The sequence below is a fragment of the Aspergillus uvarum genome (assembly GCF_003184745.1).
Source record: "Aspergillus uvarum CBS 121591 unplaced genomic scaffold BO82scaffold_28, whole genome shotgun sequence".
In the NCBI taxonomy this organism is placed as follows: domain Eukaryota; kingdom Fungi; phylum Ascomycota; class Eurotiomycetes; order Eurotiales; family Aspergillaceae; genus Aspergillus; species Aspergillus uvarum.
Genome location: NW_020291325.1, coordinates 46,466 through 70,160, shown reverse-complemented (window position 1 = coordinate 70,160; position 23,695 = coordinate 46,466). Strand labels below are relative to the sequence as shown.

The following is a 23,695-nucleotide window of genomic DNA, read 5'->3' as shown; positions in this document are numbered from 1 at the left end:
ATAACTGAACTTAATGATGGTTTAGTGTTCAATGTTTGTTGTTTACCTCGGGCGTTCCGGGTTTGTTTACATTTAAGGTAAGGCCATCCACTCATCACTCATGTGCCAAGCCCACTGCACCCAAATACACCTTCCCTTCCGTGTTTGGGATGACAATGCTTCATTTTCCATGGCCCGAGAGGAATGAATGTCTCATCATCTCTCATCACTTAAGTAGTCCCAGTGTTCTGGAATGTAGGATAGCCCCAATGAGATAGATCCCCTCCTGTAAAACTCCTGTAAGACTATTGGCATACCACAGCTTTCACAAATCTCACTAAGACATGCACTACATGTACATGGCATTTAGATGGGTTCGGAATGGTGACTACGCAGCTTTTTACAGTATAACTCAGAGAAAATAGAAGAAAGTTGATATCTGACGGCGTACTTCGGATGGCTATATTCATTTCTGGCCAGCCTAATGTAAGAAAACGAGATTCAATCCAGCCGACAGGTGACACCATCCCACTTGGTAATCAGAAATAGACAACAATAAACAAACATAGGGGGAATATGTATGGTGTGAAATCCAAGGTAGATCATATACAACAAAGAACAACGACGACGGAAAGACAAAAATAAACTGTGGTATAGACGTCATGTCTGCTGTCATGACAGCGAATCGAATGGAACTCCCTCAAAACCCTTCTCTTTTCGGACCAAATTGCCCTTCCAAAATCCTCGTTAAGTTAAAAGAAAATTATAAGTCATCCCGACGGGCTAGTTCGCCAAGACGCCGTCCTATATAAAGAAGTGTTCCCTAAATTTGCGGAGACAGAGAAAAGCGTGACGCTATAAACCCTGTCCATGATGAATCATAGCCGGAGAAATTTTAGTGACCATCCTGCCGTTGGCTCGCTTGTATGCTAGTTCGTCCCGGGACAGGCTGTACGATGCCTCCCGTCGGGCGTCGGAAAGCCGTCGCTCCAATGGAGGAGTGGGCTCTCGATCGGGGCGCATGCCGTTGTGCAGTGGGCGCTCGGCATGACCGAAGGATTCTTCGTGCGTTCGCTTGGCGAATGTCGGTCCAGAGCTGGTGTCCCACAATAGTCTTTTATTCTGGGCGATTTCATGAACAGGACTGGAAGCAGTGTTGTTCTGAGGCCGAGGCATATTGATGGGGATCTCGCCCGAAATCGCACTGATCGGCGGAAGAATGTTGCCGCTGCGTGATGGGTGAGTTGCCGTGTGCTGCGCGACTACTGGGTGCATTGGAGGATCGGAAGAACGTGTTTCAGTGGGTGACGGCGCTGGATGTGATGGGTCCAACCGGATAGGCGGTAAGTAGATCCGGTGCGCATCTTTCTCATGCTCGGTGCTGGTTGATGGATTTCTAGAATGCGAGTGTGTCGGATGAGCTGAGTAGGCAGCGACTGGCATTGATCCAGACGGCGGATTCCTTGGTATCTGAGGAGCGGAATATTGAGCTTGCGTCGACCCGAAGGAGAGATGCGATTGATACGTAGAATTCTGAGTCGCAAATGCAACTGGAGTGACAGGAGAGGGAGTGGATGCTGTAGTTGGAGCTGGAGCATGAGCAATAGGATGCTGGTAGAGTCGCGGGTTCTGGAAGCCGTATTCGGCCGCGGACGGACGGCGTGAGGCCTCAGGCCCATAGCCTTGATCAACGGTACCAATGCTTGTCGACCGTGGGCGTTCAGCTGGAGTCGGATAAGTGTCGGGGGTAGAATAGCGATCACGCCGGCTGCTCATCATCCTATCCTCATCATAGTCGTAATCATCGGATCCCTTGTCTCCGCGACGTCTCATACGGACATCGCGCCGAATACGGACACGGCAGCCTTGCTCCGCAATGATCCGACTGAGATGTGTGCTTTGTGTCAAACCCGGGAACTTCTTCGCGCTGAAGACTGTGAATGGGACTGATACGACCTCGAGGCGGAATTCGAGGAATGACTTTGGTATCGTCGGCTTTAATGGATTCGTCTTCAGCATTGGTGACGGGATCGGCACTCCCTCGTCCGCATCCTTGCTTTCCTTGGTTTCCTCATAAAGATGGAAGCTCAGCCGGTAAAGTCCTTCGTGACGCACCGATAGATCGGGAAAGATGAAGAATCCCGCCGGGAAGGGGCGGTCAAGATATGCCACTCCTGCCACGGGCACGCCTGTGAGGACGGGGAACGTTGGAGTCGGAGCAAGTCTACCCTGAGCCATTGGACGTGCGTTGTCTAATGTGGCGTAAAGGAAGAAGTTGGCGTTATAAGCGAAGGTGATGTCCGTACAAAGCGTGTCGTCGCTGGGATCAGATTCGAAAATTCGCAACTCAACCACAGGCGGCGGATCAACCGGACGGCGGTCGGCAGAAGCTATCGGAGACAATTTTGTCAGTATCTTCACAAACAAGCAATTCATATCAAGCGGATTTGGAGACGTACATTTGGCGCCTGCACCGCATGCTCTTGCCCGCTCGGGTTGTTGCATCACCGTAAGCTTGTATGTAAGCTTCTTCCCCTCACGAGTGATCCGGCTGACGGAGTGCTCCGTCTCGTTCACCGGGGGCGATAGAGGAGGTCTGGAAGCCATGATGAAGCACTAATGCAGATCTGATAACCTGAGAGAACGTTAGGTGACTGTTTGACCGACATATATTCCCAGCGATCTCTGATCGTTGATGAAGGAGAAGAGAACGAATGGGAGGACAAAAACTCACTATGAGACAACCATAGATGAAATGATGCAACGGAACGATGACCAAGTCGGAGACTGATACGCGCAGAAACCTTCCGGGTCCTCAAGCTGTATTATTATGTCTTTGATGTAGAGACTGCTGGTGGTAGATGAAAGAGTCACGAGCCGACCCTGCGGTTGAGTGAAACGGAGAGGCGTGGTAGGAGGAGGAGAGGGTGGAGGCGAGACGGGGGCAAACGAGAGGAATTCGCTGCAGCGACCGAGCCAAGGAGAAGGTTAAGAATTAGCAAATAAGTGTTGAAGCGGGCGTCGCAATGGGCGAGAAGAAAGAGGATTAAGAAAGAAAATCGAACTGGGGACAACTGCGAACTGGACTGGGGGAAGAACGACAAATAGCCCAGAGCGATTGACCCGTGCGAGTTTTCAAGGAGGATAGGAGGGGGAGGGGGGGAGTAAGTAACAGAAGAAGGAGGAGGAGGAGGGAAGAGGATGTTCAAGATGGGGATGGAGGAGGAGGATGAAGAAAGAGTGTGACAAGACTAGACCCGACTAGATTTCCACAGAGAGAGGGGGGAAAGGCAGAGAGAAAGGCAGAGTGGACGACCCAGTTGTGTACTGTATGTACTGTAATGAAGTAACTAAAACCAAGGAAGTTTACTAAACTAACTAAACTACCTCGCAGACATAGTACTAATTTGATTAAGGTAACTAAATCTAACTGGAACTGAGCAAGCCGCCGAGAGTGAACTAAAGAGGGGAGAACAAGCTGAAATGATACGTGGACCATCACCACAACTACCTGATCTACTTTTACTATGCCAGTAAAGTATGAGTACTATGTACGTAGAATACTGAGTTCTGGCTAATAATATAATTACCCTGCTTTCTGGATCGGGCGGCCCACCTCCGGCTCTTCGGTCTGATGAATGGCGGAAATGGATGGTATCGTATCATCCCTCATCATCCCTCATCATCCCAAAAACTCTAATCCTACCAGGGGGGGCTGCAGAAGAGGAGGTGCAAGTTGGTACTAAGTATTCAGTAACGGGGGGGGGGCCGATGATAACAAGAGATAAACAATGCCTAGAAACGTAAAGCTTAGCAGCTGGGATTTACTCAAGAATAAATTATCTCTATCTATCAAGCCATCAAAAGTAAGTAAGTACTGTAAGTTAGCCGATTGTTCGGGTTCAAAAGTTGAAGAAAATCAAATCCGGCACTAGCTGGAGCCGGAGGGGTGGACACTGGGACAAGCTAGACTGGTAGCTGATCCACCGTCTTAAGGCAATGGGCCCGATGGCACTTCCACGGGTCTTCATTAAAGCGACTGCGACCGGCCGATGAAGAACTCGCGGAGGGGAGCAAAAGGACGAAAGTTAGGCTAGAAGAAATCAGAACCTTAGTCATAAGGTAAACAAAAATAATGGATAGAATCAATCCGAACAACTAAAAAAAGACCCCTTCCCCCCCTCAAAATATTTGCAAAAGAATAATATCAATATTGATGTGGTAGTATGCATGTAACTTAGTGGGGCTGACGGACTTGACTGACTGACTCTGGGGCTTCCGGGGAGGAGAAACCTGGAGGGTCACGGCTGTGATGTCCTAGTTTGGGGCGCTTTAGGGTGCGACCGACAGGACGGAATAACCTCCGGGGCGGATATTGAGTCTTCGCAGTTTTTACCACGGCTGAACTTACTTGTAAAGCCCAACTAAAGCTGGTAGTGTCGCAGCTATTGATCTCGCTAGCTAGGAACAGCCTAGTATCCTGACATTGTTCTCTAAGCGATGCGACCTCAATGGACGGGAATCTGTCAGTAGCGGAGATACTAAGCTGAATAAGGACTAGCAGGGGTCTATGCTGGGCTGTGGAATAGTAATACATTGGCTGATGAATAGTACTCTAGAACGGGTATCAAGGCAATTGGACTATCATTCTCGCAAATGGATTGTACTGAGTAAGGCGATTCTTCTTCGGCTAGGAGCTTGAGACAGCCAGTAAAACGGATGGATGGTCTTTCTCCCCCTGTCCCCTGACACGGTGCTTGCGAACTCAAAGCAAGGTACCTGCTGTCGAAGCCGGTATGGAGTTGCTCCTGCTTAGCGCGGAATACTTCCTATCGCTTATACTACTGGTAGACACTCTCTGCAGCTGAATTCTTGTGCTGACGGGAACATGATTGGTGTTCATTGGAGATAGCACGTTTAAAGGATATGGCCCCCCAATGAGAAGCTGCTGGAGTCGTTAATGGTCCTGATAGTAATTAAATCTCTGAGGTGAAATCCTTACGGATGTACAGTCTCCGCAGTGGGGATGCTGTTGACACTTGACAATCGGCTGCGCGGTCACGGTATACCAAACAATGAACCTCACCTGCGACAAGTGCGTACCCGAGTGCTACCCATGTTCATTTTGACCACATGGAGGAGCTACAGAAGCCATCTGCTACTGGAGTTAGGATTTCCCAGTCCGGCGGATCGGTTGCTTCTCCCGGTGTTCGGAGCGCAAGATACATGACAACAAGCCCAGTGGGGGGTGGTCAATGCGCCCTTTCCTGCCATCCTGCAGATGTAACCCCAGCGCCTTGCTTGGCGCAGATGTTGTCGCTTCGTTGATCCAACATACCTGGTATTTCAATCCGATTCCAGACTGATTGGTTTCCATTCAGGTCACTGAGAACTTCTTGTCACTAGCTATCACTGCAATCCATAGATGCTGTTGTGGTCGCCGGCTACTTCGACCCGACCGAGGCTGGGAGGGGGGCAGAATAAAGCCGCCGAGCTTTACATGGATGGTACCGATACTTACCAGGAGTTCAGCAGGTGGCACGCACCACCACACAACCTTGAAGGGTATTTTTCGCTCTGAGCTATCGTTGCAGCCTGCATACGCACTTCGCATCGCGACCAATCATTCATCGAATGGAGATAATTATAATCTTCAGACCTAGGATTCGAGGAGATCCATCATTGGGGTACCGAACGCAATCTTCCGGAAGGAGGGATCTCAATGAACAGCATCATGAGCAGGGGTTGTTGAACACTTGCAAAGCGAATTTTCGGATACATTTTGCCATACATAGTAGTACCCCTCGGTTCCTCTGTTCCTCCCTCCCTCCCGCCCTCATATTTTTGGAAGCTTTTGCGATCACAATGAATCTTAGTCATGGTGGTCCTGGCTTACTGTTGGTTTATTAGGCACTAAGAAATCACCGAATGGAACCATTATTACCGGCCGAACCTAGGAGGGCAAACCTTAATTGTGTGAGCGGAAAAGCAAATCTGGCGCCGATCGAGGTACTGCTGATCATTACTCAACTAAGTAGGAGTCGGGATTTGAAAAGCCATCAGCACCGCCTCCAGAATAAAATTGGACTGTCGGATCTGCAGCGGGCGGGTGGCCCTGAGGCAGCAAAAGCGTTTGGACCTCAGGCTGCTGCGGCACATCTCCGGGGGTCGGGGAAAAAGTACGACCACTAAATCAGCAAAAAGTATGAGTGAATCAGTAAGGTACTGTACAGCCCGGCACAGTCACACTACATGACTACATGCCTTACCAGTTAACTGGCTTGGTACGGGTGGTCCCTGCGCCTGACTCTTCCGTCTCTTCTCTGGTCAGTGCCAACCGGGCATGATCCAGGATCCTTGATTCATGCTCCTTGATCCATGGTCTCTGATCCTTGATCCTTGATCCATGCCATGGTCCTTAAGGCAATCTACGCTATTGCAGTCTAGCCCTGCACAACGGAACCAACCATATCACGCCCCACTTTTCTCCTTCAGAGAGCCCGGGATGCAGGCATCGGCTCGAGGCTCTATCATCTTACTCGTACGTACTGGGTTGTCCAGAGAGAAAGACGCCTAAGAGTCGGACTCTCGTGCCACTCTCCGTACGGAGTACGTATCCAAACAAAGGCGGCGGTTGAGTGGAACAGTGGAAACACTGGAAAAGTTTCAATCCGCCCCACTTGAACGGTCCGCACCGAATAGAGCGGCCCCATTTCAATCACCTGAAGTGGCACTGCTTGCTCCGTCCCGGCCGTCTTGACACTCACTTTTCCGAGCTGGCTGCCCATACTGAGTACTCAAGTACTTAGGTACTAGGTATCCTATGTGATCAATATCCACAAGGCATTTGTCAGATGGGGAGCAGAGTCATTTCACATGGCAATCTAACCAAAAGTCCAGGTCCTCTCACTTGGACAAAGCTCTATAAATTGCGTAAATCACGTCGTCACAAGCACCGTCTGCTTGGACCCACTCTAATTGCAGAATAACGGTGAATGATTCCTCGTGTGTCTGACATGTTGACACTGCTTAGGCGCTTAGACATTTAGGCAAATGCCAGATCCATCCGGAGCTGTCGTCTAGAAAGGGGCTTGCCCCGGACAATCGTGATGCCATTCTGTCAGTGCTCGCGGACGCGCCCTGAGGGATCGACTTTAGGGGCCACCATCCCCCTAAAGTCTTCCTTAAAGTCTTAGGAGAGTTCCCAGAGAGCAAGAGACTAGTGGTCCGTACTCCGTAGATCATGAATAAATGCAGCGTACGTGCTCAATATAGCTTCTGAGTGTCTTCTCGATCAGCTCTGAGTTCGGGAACTCAGGTCTATCACACTTCCCGAGGCATGAGATGACGTTAACGACTAGGGAGGATCTCCGTACCGCATCTGACCGTCACTATACATGAATTATATCCTTCACCGACGACCGGAGTAGGGGGTTACAGAAAGCAAACATCTTATGCAGTTGCTGCTCATCACCCTGTTTACCCCTTCTTTACCCAAATGATCTTGATAGTCCCGTTTTAGGTTTATGACTCCAACAAGTTGCTTGGAACTATTCTGCGAAAGATCGTCCAGTAACCAGAGTGTCGGGTCTTGCCAACATGGAATCCCCCGTCAACTTGCATGGGCTATGTGTATCCTAGTCGATTTCCAGCACTTGGGGAGGTAAGGTAGGGGTCTAATAATCATGGAGTCATCAGGCGCACAAAGAAAAATGATCGTACGGAACCCTCCAATCGCTTTTCATAATCGGGACGATCAGGTTGTGGCCACCCTGGCATCGATTCGTCTCATGATGCTGTCACCAGAGATGAAGACCGTGACTCGCCAGCGAGCCATTTCAATTCCCATCCCCTCCCCATATTGCCAATCCGATCCCATGATCTTGCATCCTTCCCTCGCAGGCCTATTCATCCTTTGTCCCTGTGTCGAAGAATTTCCGAGCAGTCATAATCGGTCCAGAGCTATAGAAAGCTCTCAAGAGCGAGTAAGCCCGCAACTCAGAGGATTCTGTATCCTTATCACCGATCAAACCCCAGGCTTCTCTCCGGCGATTGGGTACAGCAACTAGAGTGCTGTATGCACATCCGGTGGACTCGAGGCGCGATTGGCCTGTGGTAAATGTCCGACTTTCCCCAAAGGGCCTGAGTATCTCCAGCCTGTGCGACCGCGAGGACGCTGTGTTGCTGTGCTGCCACTGACGCGACCACCATTCGTTGTAGAGGCCACCGTCTACAGTTACCTTCTGCGACACCGCAAGCTTTCTTTCACCGGCCGCGCTCTCTTCACTGTTGCGGGTTTTGCGAATGCTACCAGACGCAAAAAGGGTGTAGGGGAGGGGTTCCACCATAGGCAGTCCTTGTTGACTCGCCATACAGCATAAGCTATGCACATCGGCAAAGCGGCATCAATCCTGTTGGAAGCCGGTTTTTGCTCTCGATTTCCCCTAATAGAGAATGTCCTAAGCATTTGTCCGTACAGATCCCCAACTACTGCAGCTCATTCACACCCGATGCAATTTTGCGCAGATCTTCGTCTCAATTGAAGACAACAAAAGGAGGAAGCCTTCTCATGGCGACTCGGGTGCGGTAGGTAGCGCTCATACCGGTCTAAATCATGACGTACCAAAATAGCTGGCTGATCCTAATAAGCAATGCTGCGTACGGGGTCGATAGTCCAGATACTAGACCAAATTTCTCCGTCCAAGACAGCTGAAATCCCCTAGCCTAACTATCTAGCGGGGGGGATGGTGACTCCTACTGTGTTTAAGAGACAGTAGTCGGCCCCATCCAACCCACAATTGGATATAGAACCCCCCTCCCTAGTCCGATACCTGAGGAGCCATCATGCTGCTGTCAGATTATTGAGCACGAAACTACTTCGTAATAGTCAGGACACTAGTCTCATTATGTTCTAGCCGACCGTTTTTTCGCCAGGGTAGCTTTCCCTTGAGAACTCGACAGATCCAGTTTCAAATGTGATGTATCCATCCGCGCTGCTGCTCGTATTTCTTCTTCAAGAGGGAGACAAAGGAGATCGAACAGGATCTGGCCTCGAATCTGGGCCGATCGCTATGATTCGTTTCCTCCCCATCTCTGCCTTTACAGCGCGGGGAGGGGGGCCCTGGACGATGCATGCATTATCGTGTCATAGCTTGTGTCTGTGCGTTTTGACGACCCTCTTTTCTTATGGGACAGATTATCACCAACGTCATTTGCATCATTTTACCTAAGCTTGTTACTTACTCAGTTCTGATTGAAACTTCCTATTTTGCAATTAGCAGACCTGAATGATGCAATATCTTTCGTCGACTCTCCATTTCATGGGATTTGACAATTTGTGCCAAATGACTGCGGAGGTATTTCCATACAGCAAGTGCCTTGGTAGACGTGAATAGGCTAATGCACATGTCAGCTACCCCATTCCTCGTCTGCTAGACTGGCCGACCATGCGCACGGTGTACTTGCCAGTCCGTGAGGTTTTACCCTCGTAATTTGTGCATCCCACCCCATCCTCGCCCTTCGCCTCCATGGTTGCATTTAGAGAAACCAAACAAAAAGTAAAGCCAACGAAATGCGATGTAGGGCGAGATTTCCATTAAAAGCCCCGTGAAACACGACCGCGTCACGTCTGCCCCATATCTATATCCCGGGCCAATATCCCCAGACCAATATTCTCCGGGTTGGTCTTCCTTGCTTCAACTCCCAGGGAGACAGGAAGCTTTAAACTTACCGGGAACACTTTCCGATCCCGATAGAAGTTAACGCTCCCACGCACAAGTCGTCCGTGCGATAATCCATCCACCTTTCATAACATGATGCATTCGACTTGCGATCCATGACTGTCGACACTCATCCGTCTATCCTCGAAGGGCCCTGCACCATCGAACGAATGATCATCCTCGACCCGGGATATGGATGATGCATCATGTCCAATCCTGCTACCACGAATGCCGCTGGGACTTGGGTGACTGGATGAGCGTTGCGATGATCCTAGTTTCAGCTGTCCCGAACTGCTGTCCGTCCCGTACTGGAATACGAGGACAGCTGTGCTTTCCAAGGTCGCACCGATCTGCTTGTCGGGAGATTTTTTTCTTTTCATGTTTCACGGCCAGCAAACCATCCTCCCACTCGGCGTCGGTGCCGCCAGCCGTTGCTTTTCCGGAAGGCATCTGTGCCGGGAGAAGATGATCGGGTCGATGTCTGCATAAAGTCGTCTTGAAGGAGAGGCTCGAAGAAGGCCAAGCACGCACAAGCCCAGAGACACGGAATTTTTTAGTCGTGAGGCTCTTGATAGAGGCTTTTTTCTTTCCCAGGGTAAGATACCACAGCCCGCTCAAATAAGTAGATTGGTCGTGAGGCCTCACTGGCAGATCTTTCTGTACTGATATTGCGCCGAATGTTGGAAGCCTACCACGATTCTCCTAAAAATTCACACATAGGAGCAGATAATTAATTGAGAGCACAGCACAGTCAGTGACCACCTTGGACTGTTCCACATGATGATGGCCTTGACTTAACTGACCCAGTGTGTCAAATGCTGCTATAGTTTCCCATTCCTGTTCAGAGGCTGGACAGAAAACAGAAACGAGGAGCAGAGAATGATTGTGACAACATATAGCAAGAATAGCGTGCCGAACAAGAATACTAGAACTTAATCGAGTTGATGAAGTTGCGATTCATAATTAATGTCATTGATGGATTTAGATGTGTTGATCCCAATTGGGAAGACCTATTAGTGATGGCGCACGTGCGGCCGCGTCTTCTCCGCGTCGCCGCCACGGAACCACAGCGATCAACAAGTTGATGGCGGGCAGCCTCGACTTCTGCTTCACCCGGTTTGCTCACGCCTATGGATCTTTTGTCAGTCCTCCCGGACTTCCCAACCAAACGGTACTCCCATATCCTCCCTCCTTTGGAGCGGAACCACATCACCACTGTCGATCTCATAACCCTCGACACCCTCGAGATTGCCAAACGCGCCCACGTCCCCGCAGCCGACGTCCGCCGATTGTCCACTCAGGTCATCCGTGCGCTTCATCACGATGTCGGATTCGAAGAGATCAGAGGCCCCGACGCGGAAGAGCCAGACTCCAGCCTCAGTGAGGATCTCCCTGTCGCCCCAGGCCCAGCCAGCACGCTAGATCTGTCGCAATGGACTGCGATCAGCACGCTCGACCCCACCTTAGACGCACTGCTCGATGGAGGGATACCGACTCGCTACGTGACCGAAGTGACGGGTGAGAGGTGCGTGTGTTGGCTTGTCCCACTCCGGCATACGCGCATTCACAAGGCATGAACGGACTAACGCGGATTGTAGTGGAAGTGGCAAGACGCAGTTCCTCCTCACTCTCCTTCTGACCGTCCAGCTGCCTGCGCCTCGGGGCCTGGCGAAGAATGCTATCTACATCTCGACCGAAGCTCCTCTATCGACGCTGCGACTGTCTCAGCTCATCGCATGCCACCCCTACCTCTCCGGGATCACCAAAGACCAAGCCCCCTCCCTCGAAAGGGTCCTGTCCATCAACGCGATGGACCTCGAGAGCCAAGATCACATCCTCAACTACCAACTCCCCGTCGCGATCAAGCGCTACAACGTGGGACTGGTGGTCATCGACTCCATCACCTCCAACTACAGAGCTGAGCACTCCTCCCACAACCTATCAGGGCTCTCCGCCCGGTCCGGCGAACTCGCCAAACTGGGTCAATTGCTGCGCAACCTCGCCATGGCCGAGGACATAGCGATTGTCGTCGCCAACCAAGTCTCGGATCGCATTGACAGCGACACACCATCGAATCTCTTCCGTCCCGGTGGTGCTACCGCATACTCATCTTCACCTTCTACTCAACAGCCACAGCAACAACGAATACCGCGAACCGAACCTGGGCCAGCTGGGGGAGCACTATCACCCCTTCTCCGCAATTCCCGGGCTGCCGAAACCAGCAACGTAGACCTCACTCCCATGAATCACCACTACAGCAGCATGATCCTCGCACCGTCTTCTCAGCCTCCATTCTCCTCCTCACCGTTCCCCCTCGCAGATGACGATCCTCTACAGCAACAGCAGCAACAGTTCGATGGCTCGTACCTCATCGGGAACCCTGTCCGCAACGAGATCCTGAGTCTCGTGCACCAGCAACGCTTCTTCACGGGATGGGGCGACACCCCGCAGTCTTTGTTTCCGGGCTATGACCCGGGGCTGTGGAGGTCGACCTCCAAAACTCCAACGCTGGGGCTGGTGTGGTCGACGCAAATCGCATGTCGGATCGCCTTGAAGAAGGAGACTCGCGCATTAGGAGTTTTTGACTTCGAGGGCGCCTACGATGATGAGGAGCTGTCTGGTTATCGGGATGCCTCGCAGGCAATCGAAGCCTTTGGTCAGATTATTGGACCCATCAACACCAAGAGTGAGCACGAAGGAGCATTGTTGGATACCACCACCACCACCACCACAGCAACAACAACAACAACAACAACAGGCACAAGCCAGGATGAAGAACATGAGGCGGAAATCGCCAATTCCGACTCCGACACCAAAGCTCTCGAGCCATCAGACGATGCAGCATTGAAGGATGAGCAACCAGCAACCGCAGTCCCCAATCCAGCTCCATCCTCCGCTTCCCACCAACCGAACACCCCACCAGACACACAACCACCGAAATCTCCATCAACCGCCCCAAACCCTCAAGCCCCAGCTACACCATCTCCAGCCGACCTGAATCCTCCAACAATCTACCACCACCTCCCCTCAACGCAACGCAAAAACCCGCAAACCGTCCGTCGAACCTTCAAGGTAGTCTTCGCCCCTTGGACCGGCGGAGGAGGGCGAGGAGACATCCACAACCCGAGAGACGACCAAGAACCCCAGCCTCAACAACCATCCACCCAAGAAGAAGTCGAATTCGAGATCTGGAAAGGGGGTATCCGAGGCTGGTCTCCATCTTCATGAGCCCAACATCGGACCGAACCGGCAGCATCACACCTGTATATAGGCCCCTCCTGTTCTGAAGAATAACCTCACATATACCAACTGTTTATATCCCACAGAAGCATGATCCAACGCGATAAACCCTACCCATTGAGCATCCACACATATTCATTGCATATCCCCCATCCAAAGAACCATCACCATGGAACAATAACCCCCAACCCCAATCAATAAGCAGACTTAGCCTCCCAAAAAAATCTCGGAAGTAGACTGTATATACACACTCAGGGACCGCATGCCTCATGCCAGACCTCATTTAGGACTAGTGCCACAACGCAACCCACCCCTCACCCCCCAAACTATCCGGCACGGGCGGAAGCCCGCGGACGGGGGATGGGGAAAACGGTTATTTTTATTTTTAAAGGAATAAAGGATTTTGTTCGAAATCCAATAATAAGACCCCCTTCACCCCTCCCTCAGCTTTCTTTCTTGCGGACCCCCTTCCCCCCCCCCCCCCCCCCCCTCCCCCCCCCCCCCGCGACCCAGACTTTTGGTTCACCATCGATGCTTTTGCCCCGCTGAGATGGACGGCTCTGGATCAGGAATCTTCAAGGTCGTGCCGGTCTAGAATGCCAGGCCATGCCATGCCAACCCAACAAAACTTGATCAGGTCTCCACTCTACCTACTGAGTGACGAAGCTCTACTCAAAATTGCTGGTTTGGTCATTGCCATGTTATATGGCGACGGCGGATGCCATTGTACAACCTGGAGCTCGGAGCTGATCACGATGTACGAGGGGTAACAGAACGGATAAATATGCTAAACATTGAACGATGCAGACATTATTCTATTGAGCTCAGAAATCATACACGAGATGATGGGTGATGAGGACATCTCGAAGGGAATCAAAGTAAGGAAATGGCTCCCAAGATATTAATGGCCAGCTGAGAAAGAATGGGTGTTTTGCTTTTGTGTTTTTCTTTTACAACAATCCAACAATCACAATTAACCCAACCCCGCCTGCTCCCACTTCCACTCCATATACGCCTTCAGCGCTCGAATGCCGATCAATCAACTCGCAGCAGATACTCTATGACGAGTGCTGAGCATATCGTGGCCAATTCGATCCTGCGAGAGCACCACGGAAAAAAAAATTGAACAAGACAGAAATGACACAATCCTCCCTAATCTGGAGAATTGAGGGAATGAAAACGACGCGCGTTCTATGTGTCGACCGAGAACAGATCTATTGGGCAACCTTGGCGGGGGGAACACCAATGCCGTTGGTGTTACGGTAGAACATGACACCGGCACTCTCGCCCTCGGCGCCCTCGGTGGGCTCAACCCACTGGCAGATACGGGAGCTGGTCCAGAGGGCCTTGAAGAAACCAGTCCATCCGGTGTGGGCCTCGGTACGGTAGTGGTTACCCATGACCTTCTGGATGGCCTCGCTAGCCTCATCGGCGTTGTAGAAGGGGATCGTGCTGACATAGTGGTGGAGAACGTGGGTCTCGATGATGCCGTGGAAGATGTGACGGCCGACGAAGCCGAAGTCACGGTCGATAGTGGCGCCAGCACCACGGACAAAGTTCCAGACATCGGGGTGGTAGTGGGGGAGAGTGGGATCAGTGTGCTGGAGGTAGGTAATGGCAACTAGGGATTGAGATTAGCCGTCATCTAACCAAGAAAAACAGGGAAGCGAAAACTTACCGAGCCAGTGGTTCACCCAGAGGTAGGGAATGCCGTACCAAACCAGAAGGTTCATCCAGCCAAACTTGGAGCCAACCAGGTACAAAACGGTTCCGGTGATAGCAAGACCGAGGTCACTCAGGAAGATGAGCTTAGCGTCCTTGGCCTCGTACAGGGGGCTGGAGGGGTTGAAGTGGTTGACCCCACCGAAGTAACCGTTCTTCTTGCCCTTGCCGCGACCCTCGGGCTGGCGCTCATGGTTGTTGTGGCCGGTAACGTTGGTGAGGAGGTACATCGGCCATCCAAACAGCTGCTGGAGGACCAGGTTGAGAGCAGTCAGGATGGGGGTCTCCTCCATCAGCTCATTCAGCTCGTGGATGGCTCTGCCGACGCGAGTAGCAAACTCCGAGCGGGTCTTCGGGACGAAGACCATGTCGCGGGCAAGGTTACCAGTAGCCTTGTGGTGCTTTCCGTGGGAGATCTTCCAGGAGAAGTAAGGCACCAGGAGAGCAGAGTGCAAGACCCAGCCAACGGTGTCGTTCAGAACCTTGGACGGGGAGAGAGCCTGGTGTCCACACTCGTGAGCCAGAACCCAGACACCGGTTCCGAGCAGACCCTGCACGACGGTGTAAAGGGCCCATAAAGCGGTACGGATGGGCGTGGAGGGGATGTTCTCCGGGGTCACATAGTTGTGGAAGACATAGAAGACGGTGGCCAAGCAGAACAAGTCGCGGGCGACATAGGACAGACTGGTCAAGGCCTTGCGCTCATAGCAGTGGGCGGGGATGGCATCACGGAGCTGCTTGATGGTGAAATCCGGGATCTTGAACTCATTGCCATAGGTATCCAGCATCTTGCTGCGAGCCTCCGCCTCGGAGGCCAGCGAGGACAGAGAGGTGGTCGAAGGAGACTGGCGAGGGCTGTCCATCGGAGAAGGAGCGATGGAGCTGGCCACCGAAGAGTCGGTGGTGGGGTTGCGGTGCAGCGCAACGCGCTTGGGGAGAGCCGTGGAGGACATGTTGACTTTTCGGTCCTGTGGTGAATCTGCAAGCTCTAGACAAGACTTCAACAGGACGTTAGCAAACCCAGCTATCCGATACGTGGTGACCTTATCGCATTCCTGAGAACAGGCCACCAAGGGATTCATGTCTCTAACTCACCAATTGATCAAAGCAATGCTCGGAGGAGATCAGAGCCGAGATGCACTGGATGGAAGGGGTTCCCACACAACGAAAAGCGACCAGGTCGGGGGATTGACAGCAAGGCAGGGGACAGTGAGAGGGATCTGACTGACCACCTCAGGAAAGCCTTTCGTCGACTTAGGGGGGAGGAGGGACAGGATGAGGAGAAGAGGAGCGTGAGGAGGGAAAGAAGAACGACAGGAGGAAGAAGGCGAGAGAGAGGAAGAAGAATAAGACGTGATAATAAGGTGTTCAACACAGAACCCGGGGGAGGGAGGAGGGGAGCGCGGCGAACCAGGGAGGGAGAAAAAAAAAAAACAATCGGAAGGGAAGAAGGCAAAAAAGGGTAATTTGCAAAAGGAAGACAGAAAAAAAAAAAGGAAGGTAAGGAAAGGGAGGCAAGAGATAACAATCTTTTTTTAAAGTGAGAGAATAATAATCTGACTTCTTTGTACCAACATCCAGCATCCAGCATCCAGAACGAACCTTGAACCGAACCGAACAGAACAATCGCCGCCCCCTGGCCCTTGTAACACTTTGGTACGGGGGATCTCCCGCTCGAAATTTTTGCATCAGTTGGGACAACCGGTATTGGTCAGATCGGTTGGGAGTCCACCTTGCCCGTTACCACTGCTGGTATTTTGCAATCTCTCGCTCTATCGCCAAATTTGCCTCGCATTGCTCCGTGCACTTTCAACTTGCCATGCATGGCGGCCATCTTGGCCCCATTGTTATCGTCCGAGACGGCACATTGGACTGCTAGCTACTTGGCTCTGTTTTGTGCTGTGGATGCCCCCTCTGGCACTCACAAATTCACAAGGATTTGCTGAAAGTCGATCTTGACAATCTTGTTTGTGCACGAATGCCGAGGCTGGAGCTGAGCCTATCATTCTGGCTGTGTCGGCTGAATCTAGGTTCAAGGGTGCATGCTTAGATGCATGGAGATGCATGGTCTGCTGGGATGAACACGCCGCGCCTCACAGTCTTAAATTCTCTGATGACCACAGCCTGAGCCTACTGCTACTTACTGTATGGAGTACCTACAATCCGCCGAGGTGGTTGATGAGACAGAGCTCTCGCCACCTCGGGTCCGATAAGGCTGAGTAGAGAGATGAAGTCTGACTAATGGTCGTACGACTGGCGGTGGCTGAAGCTGTCCTGAAAAGGGTTTCTCCATTCTCGCCTCTGCAGGTCTTTTGTTTACCGTTCACTGTTCACCGCAAACCCCATGCAGTCGCCGTGTGATGTGGAGGGGAGGGGAGATGCGAATGAGATGATGGGGTTGGGGGTTCACCACTGATCGAGGATTTTTCCATGTGGCCGGCCGGCATCTGCAGAGTTGCAAAAATACCACTGATGGTTCGCTGCGTTACTTTCTAGTTACCAGGGACCGAGAACCGGGGAGGGAGTGGACTCTTCACCGCCCCACTGGGTCCAATGAAAATCATGCTGCAGAACTTTGGCTTCTCAACAATCTTGGCGCCGTCTCTTTTTTGTCTTCTCTTTTTTCTTTTTTTGTTGTTCAGCTTCAGCAAAGAAAACAAAGCAAGCACCCGCCACCACTAGCTGAAAGGCCATTGAGTCCTTGAGTGGTATCGCCATCCGTCTGATTCGTCTTCATGATCCGAGCTTTTTTTTTTTTTTTTTTGTCATGTTTGTCATCTTGAAACAGACACCTGAATAAAGGGGGAAGGGGAGGGGGGAGAAACAATCAACCGGAGATGAATCGGTTGGAGGCTTATCAAACTTATCAGGCCTGGCCTCTTTGATCGTATCCCCTCAACAAGGAGCCCCATTATTTCACATGCCACTCGGAAAACCCATCCCGACTTTTCCCTGTCTGGGTGATTGGCATTGGATGCCAGTGGCCATCTTCACCATGCCATGATCATCACTCTCACTCACCACCAATCTCATCTCAGCACGACTCATACCCAGCTCAAATCACGAGTAACTCAGATCAACTCAGCTTACCCTGTAGTCTCGGCTACTTCTTGTTTGAAGAGAGAAAACCCAACCACCTCGCATTCTACTCACTGCTCATACCCATACTTCCAGTATGTCCGAAGTAATGCGAGGGCACAAACATTGCCCACCGGGCCAGCAAAGGACACACACACAGTGTGACGAACTACGGAGTCAATCTGAAAGTGGTCAGCCAGCTACTCCCCAAGTGGATCACTTCGCGCTTCCATTTGGCTTCCACCACTGTCAGCGAGGAGCCTGCCTGATCTCCAAGGGCTCTGATTGGTCCCTCCGAGGAGAAGATTGCCGCTCCTGAGTCGAGCTCCCGAGTCCTCACTCAGCTGCATCTTGCCACCGTCGCTGCAAACGCTTTCACCTGCTGTGTACGCTGTAAAGTGTACAGTGTACAGTACAACAACTTACAAGGAATACAGTTAAGAAAAGCAGCACATGTGATAAGAGCCGAGGGAGCCGCATACTACAGTGTTGTGTTCCACATGATGAGATCAATGCTGAATGCCCGCAACATCCCCTCCCCAGCGACTCTAATGAAGTATATGTAAACTACGCACCAAGATCATCAGATCCCCAAATCCCCCAATAAATCCCATGGAGTTATGTATGAGCCGAAATGACCTGAGTCCGGAACTCGTCTATACCGAACACCCAATTCACTACAGTAGTCATGTGTCAACGGTGCTCGAGCTCCGTACCGAGTAAGTGTGCCAGCAAAAAAAAAGAGAAAGAAAAAGAAAAATCCCTGCATGTCAAAAACTTCCGTTGGGGCACCCCATCGATTTTGTTGAGATGCTCCAGAAGGCTCCGTCCCTTCCCCTGGTGGGGCTTTTCTGCCCGGGAGGTGGTTGGATCGGGTGGGAGCAGAGAAAAAAAGACAAAACGAACGAATCACACCCGAAGAATGAGCGGGCTTGTCATTCGATTGCGTGGTGCTGATTTGATGGGGAAAGAGGGGCTGCGCGCGCCGGCGGCGGCGCTTCTCGGGGGTGCTAAACTGTATTTTTTTAGTCTATTCATTGGCGTGGTTCAAGTTGTTTTTTTGTCAGTGTGGTAATTTTGGGGGGCATATACCTGAATTTGGAATTTCTGGTTTTCGCCTTGTTGCGAAATTTGCAAAAACTTGAGTGGTTGCGCCGAGTAGTATGCTGCTGATATCTACTGAGTACTCCGTACCTATTCTACGCTGAAAGGGCGGTTATGTCTTTTGAATATATGTATGAATATATCTCTATATCTTTGTACAGATGAAACATAGGGCCAGGACCCCCTTTTTCAAACATCCTCTGCAAGTCTATGTACTCGTACTTTTCGTAGATTGATGGAGTCGCTCGGAATCGACCAACCATGCTCCGCCATGGCTGCCGCCCGATAGGGAAAGGCTCACCGTCGTCGTCCGCAGATCGGGTAAGACCAACACCGTCTCCCCGTGGTTACGGTAATCTATCTCACAAGGAATGGGTCGTCGTTGTAGCTGGCTCGTGGCTGGCGCGGGATCTGCTGCTGCTACTGCTGCTGCCGCTGCCGCCGCCCCTCCGGTCGAGGGCTGCGGCTTGAGGGTAGTGGGTGGCGGCGGGGCTCCCGACGATGAGGGCGACGGTGGTACAAAGCTTCTAATCTCTAGCCCGGGGAGGAGAAGGTGACCAGCCTTCTGGGGTAGGAGCATGATCGCAAATGTCTTAGTCTCCCCCTCATCGGCGGTAAAGTTTCCGCGACGTCGACCGCCGATCAACCACGAGTCGGGGTTGGCATGAAGCTCATATGTAAATTCGAGCGAAACATCGGCCTGCTCACGTTGTTCAGCTGAGCACCAGCGCCGAGTGTGATGGATAGTGAGTTCGGCGGCGATCATTTGGCCAACTGCGGCGTGTCGATGTTGGTCCGTCAGGTTAGTGAGGCGAAGCTCGGCTGTATGGACAACTGGGATCTCAGGAATATCGACCGGAATGACAATGTGCCTCTTAAGCACGGTGGGCGATGCTGGGAGACAAATCACCGGGTGGTTCTGTGTGTGTATATGTGTCAGTATACTTGAGTGCGAGGGAAGCACAGCCAATGCGCTGGCTACTTCTCACCTTGTGCCAATCCTTGAGCCACGTTTTCAGTCCGTCCAGTGGCTCCTTCAGAGCGCCCAGTAAACCTTCCCATCGAGCATTCGCATACCCCAACGTTTCCACCTCACGCACCAGGCCAACAATCTCCATGTCGGAGGTTGACAGTTGGGTGCGGAATGCATCAACAATATGCGACGTAAGTAACGTGCTGTATGGGTGGAACTCACTAGCCATGATGCTAGAGTAGAATGTCTTTTCCACGGCATCCATGCACTCATCATCCACGCACGTGAAATCAACACTCAGCCGGAGTGAGCGTCTGGAACCAGGGGAGGAGACATTTTCCTGCTTCCGTCGGATTTTGTATATTAGAGAGGCGGGCTGCTTGGGAAATACATCTAGCGCCACAGAGTCGCCAATGCTTGATTGCACCTCGTAGGCATTCGAACTAGGGATGCTGCATCTCAAGATTCGAAGAGGGATCATCAGGGCCGGGCTGATTGTAAACCGGGAAAAGAGCACGTCGTTCTTGAAAATATCCTGCACGTTGACGCTAATTGGCAAACCTGAATTAATGTTGTGAATGGAAGAATATGAAAACGACCCACTGCCCGTTTCATAGGTCGCCTCTGCCCTTGCGGACAAGATCGGATGATGCTCCTCCACTGTGTAAGGGATCCGGAGTCGAACAAATGATTTTGGCTTCAGTTCGTTGAACTCAATGGTGCCTAAATCGCTGTTGGCCTTGATTTGAATCTCGCCTTCGACCAACTCCGCCTCCGAGATTCTCAGTCGCAGACCAGCAGTGGCTGGCCTTACACGCAGGGTGCCTGTCCTGATATCGTTCCATCCGCTGTTGAGTTCCAGCTCCAGCGTCCGCATTTCTTGCAGGTTGACAAGATGCGGGGAAACGATCCTTGCCTGCAGGCCGTCCGGTGGAGGAAAGCAATAAATGTATGGGCGGCTGTCTTCCTCTTCTGCCTCCATTGCCTCTCTGAACCCAATAGGCAGGGATGCATTTCTTCCACCCGCTAATGTAAAGATGAGGTTCCTCACACGTATCTCGATGCGGTCCACAAAGTATTTCCCTTGCAGCGAAATCTTTTCATGGTCAGCATACTGGAATGAGAGCTGGACATGATTAGATTATACTCACCGATGAATCTATAAGCACCTTCGTCGAGGATGACTTGATGGTCATCCCTGTTGGCATCTCTAACCAGTGCTCGTTGCTCTGAGGACCAAGGGCGCTGACTAGCCGCAACTTGAGCGAATTGATTTCAATCCGCTTGCCGAGGAGAAACCTCAAGGCAAGCTGTAACTGAAACCCATCCTTGTCTCCATAATGGATAATGGTCGGCTGGACTTTGAGGTCACCAAAGAAATCGGTCATCGGTGCAAACACTTCTTTATTCAAAGCCCCGGAGGCTCTGAAAAGCTCATCAACATATTCAGAGACCAAGGCATTCTCGGCGAAGATGTGCGAGGCGTCTAGTGTCTTCTGACGGCTTGACAGGTTTGACTCTGTCCAAGCGGCAAACTTGGCGAGAAGGCGCAGAATCGTGCGGACATATTCCTCGCTACGTTCCAGCTCTTTCAGGCAACGTGCGTACATTTCCAGCATGACGCCCTCCAAAACAGCCCAGTGTTTGTTGCCATAGAACGGAGTCAACTGGTGGAAGTACGAAGCAGCCGCGCCATAGTCACTTAGCCGATACCGTAGGAGAGCCATATCGGCGAGTGCGGCGTGGGCCGAGTTGGTGCGATTAGCAGCAATATGGTGCCGATACATCTGATCTGTTAGGTCTTCGAAGTGCATTCGAAAAGCTTTCCTTGAGCGAAGGGCGATTTTCAATCCCGGAAGATCGATACCACAGAGATATCTTGGCTCCGGCGCATCTTTTGTGGATTCCGGCGATTCATCATCCAGGCTGACCTCAGCCATGTCGTTTTCTGCATTGTTCTCGTCATCAAATAGTAAGCGATCTTCATTCCACTTCTCCTTCCAACCGTATCTGCCAGATACTCCTTCCAAGGCCCGCCGGGCCATGAGGTATAAGTCTCCCCTCCCGGAAGCCAACTGCTCGGAACCAGTTTTGGGGGTAGGCTTAGGGACCTCCAAGCCCGGTCGAGCATAAACCGAGAGGCTCTCGGACGACATGATTTCCGATGTTCCTGGGCGTGAAGAACGAGCGGCAGAAGAGTTCATGAGCGAGCTAGTACGTTTGGGAAGTTCTTTTGTGATTTCGGCGGGACTGGAAGTCCCCGATTCCCTGTTCGCGATGTGGCAGGTAGTCTCCGGAAGTGTCAAAGCTGGCGTGAAGGTCTGAGAGAGAATCTGAGAAGCAGCAGCATAAGCCCACGACGACACCATATTGTCGATCACCTCTTGCTTTGCGGCACTGCTGTCCACCTCAGCCAAGCCCGTCTGAAGATCAGACCTCAGTGTTCGTGCCGCGAGACTGATAAACTCATTTGCCCTGTCACAGATCTGAGAAAGCAGCATCAAGTTCTCAGCCTTCGTGGCTTTCTTCGCCTGTTTCTTGTTCCCGTGCGGTTCGAGACTGGCCAAAGATGGCGCCCTGGCTGCCCGGAGGAGCAAAGTGACCTGTCGGGAGAAAACATACGTGCGGAAATCGAAGATCGAGATGTTACTTGCCAAAATCATCTCCCGATAGGGCTTTTTGTTAGAGTCGATGGGAAAGTCCCCCGACTCAAGGTTGGGAACTGGTTCTGGCTCGGCCGGATCTTCATCCTTCGGCACAGCGTCACCCGCCGACTCCAGGGCCTGTTTTGCTGTATCTTGCCAGTCCTTGCTGTGGGTAAGGAAAGCACTACCATGCTGTTCCCCAGTGCCCTCCAATTGCTCATGGATAGCGGTATCCAAGCCAACGGCGAGTTCATCGTAGCCCAGCAGGGCGTCTTCAAACAGCCCGACATTCTCGAAGCCCCTCGCGAGTCCCTCTTTCAGTATGAAGAAAGTGCAGAAGTTCCATCCGGGCAAGCTGCGCTGCGAGTCCTTCTCCTTGATATCCTCCTCATACTGTGCCACGCGAAGGTCAAACGACGACAGGATCGCGTTCTTCATCTTCTCCACGAAATCCTCGACCTGGTCGGCCAGTTCCGGCGGCTTGACGACGCTTCCTGGCTTGGGCAGGCGGATTTGCGCCACGCGATCAAGGGCGGACTTGGATGCGCCATTGAAATCGGCCCGGACCTTCTCCAGGACCGTGGTGGTAGTGCGTCCCCATTTCGAGGCCGGAGCAACCTTCTCGGCGCTCTCCCCATCCTGCACGACGTGTAAGATGAGCCAATCGAAGGCATCATGCTTCTCTTGGCTGGTTGTAGTGGCGTTGGACAGTGAGGTAGAGGCGTGTGACTTGATCCAATCCCGCAGCGCCCTCCGCGCCGTAGCTTTGTAGGTATCGTTGTCGTCGCATCGGAGAAGGAAGATCTTCAGGTACGGCGTTTGTCGCAGGCCAGGTATCTGGTGCCGGCGATGTGTCACTGCGGTGCCGGTTGTATCGGTGGAGGTCTTTTGCTCGTCCGCTTCATGCTGGGCGGGAACGAATCCGATCCGGAGGGACTCGATGGATCGAACAGGGCGAGTTGGTGATTTCCAGTGGAGATTTTTGAGCGGGAGCTTTTCTGCGAGGACAGATTGGATGTCGGGGAAGAGCCCGGAGGGATCCGTATACTCGACTGCCAACAGCGAGGTGAAAAGTGAGCAGCGTGTAGCACAAGTACTTCGAGCGGGAAACGGGGCTTATTTACCGGTGACACTGCTCGAGCCCCCCTGCGGTGATGGGTCCATGGTGTCCCTAGCACTATTCGGACGAAGGTAACCGGCTTGTAAATAGCATGCCGCCTGAGCCGCTAAGGAAA

The 23,695-nt window shown here is 51.9% G+C and overlaps 5 protein-coding genes across 5 annotated transcripts; 1 reads left to right on the top strand and 4 right to left on the bottom strand.

Annotated features, from left to right (window-relative positions):
• Nucleotides 1-670: 670 nt before the first annotated feature.
• On the bottom strand, nucleotides 671-2,767 carry veA (sexual development activator VeA). Its single transcript, XM_025641565.1, has 3 exons — nucleotides 2,714-2,767; nucleotides 2,439-2,614; nucleotides 671-2,369 (listed from the first exon to the last, which is right to left on the bottom strand). The coding sequence occupies exons 2-3, from the start codon at nucleotides 2,584-2,586 to the stop codon at nucleotides 835-837; spliced, it is 1,683 nt and encodes a 560-aa protein (XP_025491685.1). The 5' UTR covers nucleotides 2,587-2,614; nucleotides 2,714-2,767; the 3' UTR covers nucleotides 671-834.
• Nucleotides 2,768-11,847: 9,080 nt separating this feature from the next.
• Nucleotides 11,848-13,018, top strand: BO82DRAFT_354513 (putative DNA repair protein (Rad57)). The gene has a single exon (XM_025635221.1). It carries the CDS (start codon nucleotides 11,940-11,942, stop codon nucleotides 12,924-12,926), a length of 987 nt encoding a protein of 328 aa, XP_025491684.1. The 5' UTR covers nucleotides 11,848-11,939; the 3' UTR covers nucleotides 12,927-13,018.
• A 658-nt stretch (nucleotides 13,019-13,676) lies between these two features.
• BO82DRAFT_354512 (oleate delta-12 desaturase odeA) lies at nucleotides 13,677-16,094 on the bottom strand. Its single transcript, XM_025635220.1, has 3 exons — nucleotides 15,756-16,094; nucleotides 14,617-15,658; nucleotides 13,677-14,559 (listed from the first exon to the last, which is right to left on the bottom strand). The coding sequence occupies exons 2-3, from the start codon at nucleotides 15,611-15,613 to the stop codon at nucleotides 14,153-14,155; spliced, it is 1,404 nt and encodes a 467-aa protein (XP_025491683.1). The 5' UTR covers nucleotides 15,614-15,658; nucleotides 15,756-16,094; the 3' UTR covers nucleotides 13,677-14,152.
• BO82DRAFT_80084 (uncharacterized protein) lies at nucleotides 15,870-16,428 on the bottom strand. The gene has a single exon (XM_025641564.1). It carries the CDS (start codon nucleotides 16,347-16,349, stop codon nucleotides 16,029-16,031), a length of 321 nt encoding a protein of 106 aa, XP_025491682.1. The 5' UTR covers nucleotides 16,350-16,428; the 3' UTR covers nucleotides 15,870-16,028.
• A 2,563-nt stretch (nucleotides 16,429-18,991) lies between these two features.
• On the bottom strand, nucleotides 18,992-23,624 carry BO82DRAFT_335746 (putative TMEM1 family protein; the record flags this gene model as incomplete). The annotated part of the gene is made up of 4 exons (XM_025633312.1): nucleotides 18,992-19,761; nucleotides 19,832-20,911; nucleotides 20,967-23,512; nucleotides 23,585-23,624. The coding sequence occupies 4 exons, from the start codon at nucleotides 23,622-23,624 to the stop codon at nucleotides 19,051-19,053; spliced, it is 4,377 nt and encodes a 1,458-aa protein (XP_025491681.1). The 3' UTR covers nucleotides 18,992-19,050.
• Between the last annotated feature and the right edge of the window lie 71 nt (nucleotides 23,625-23,695).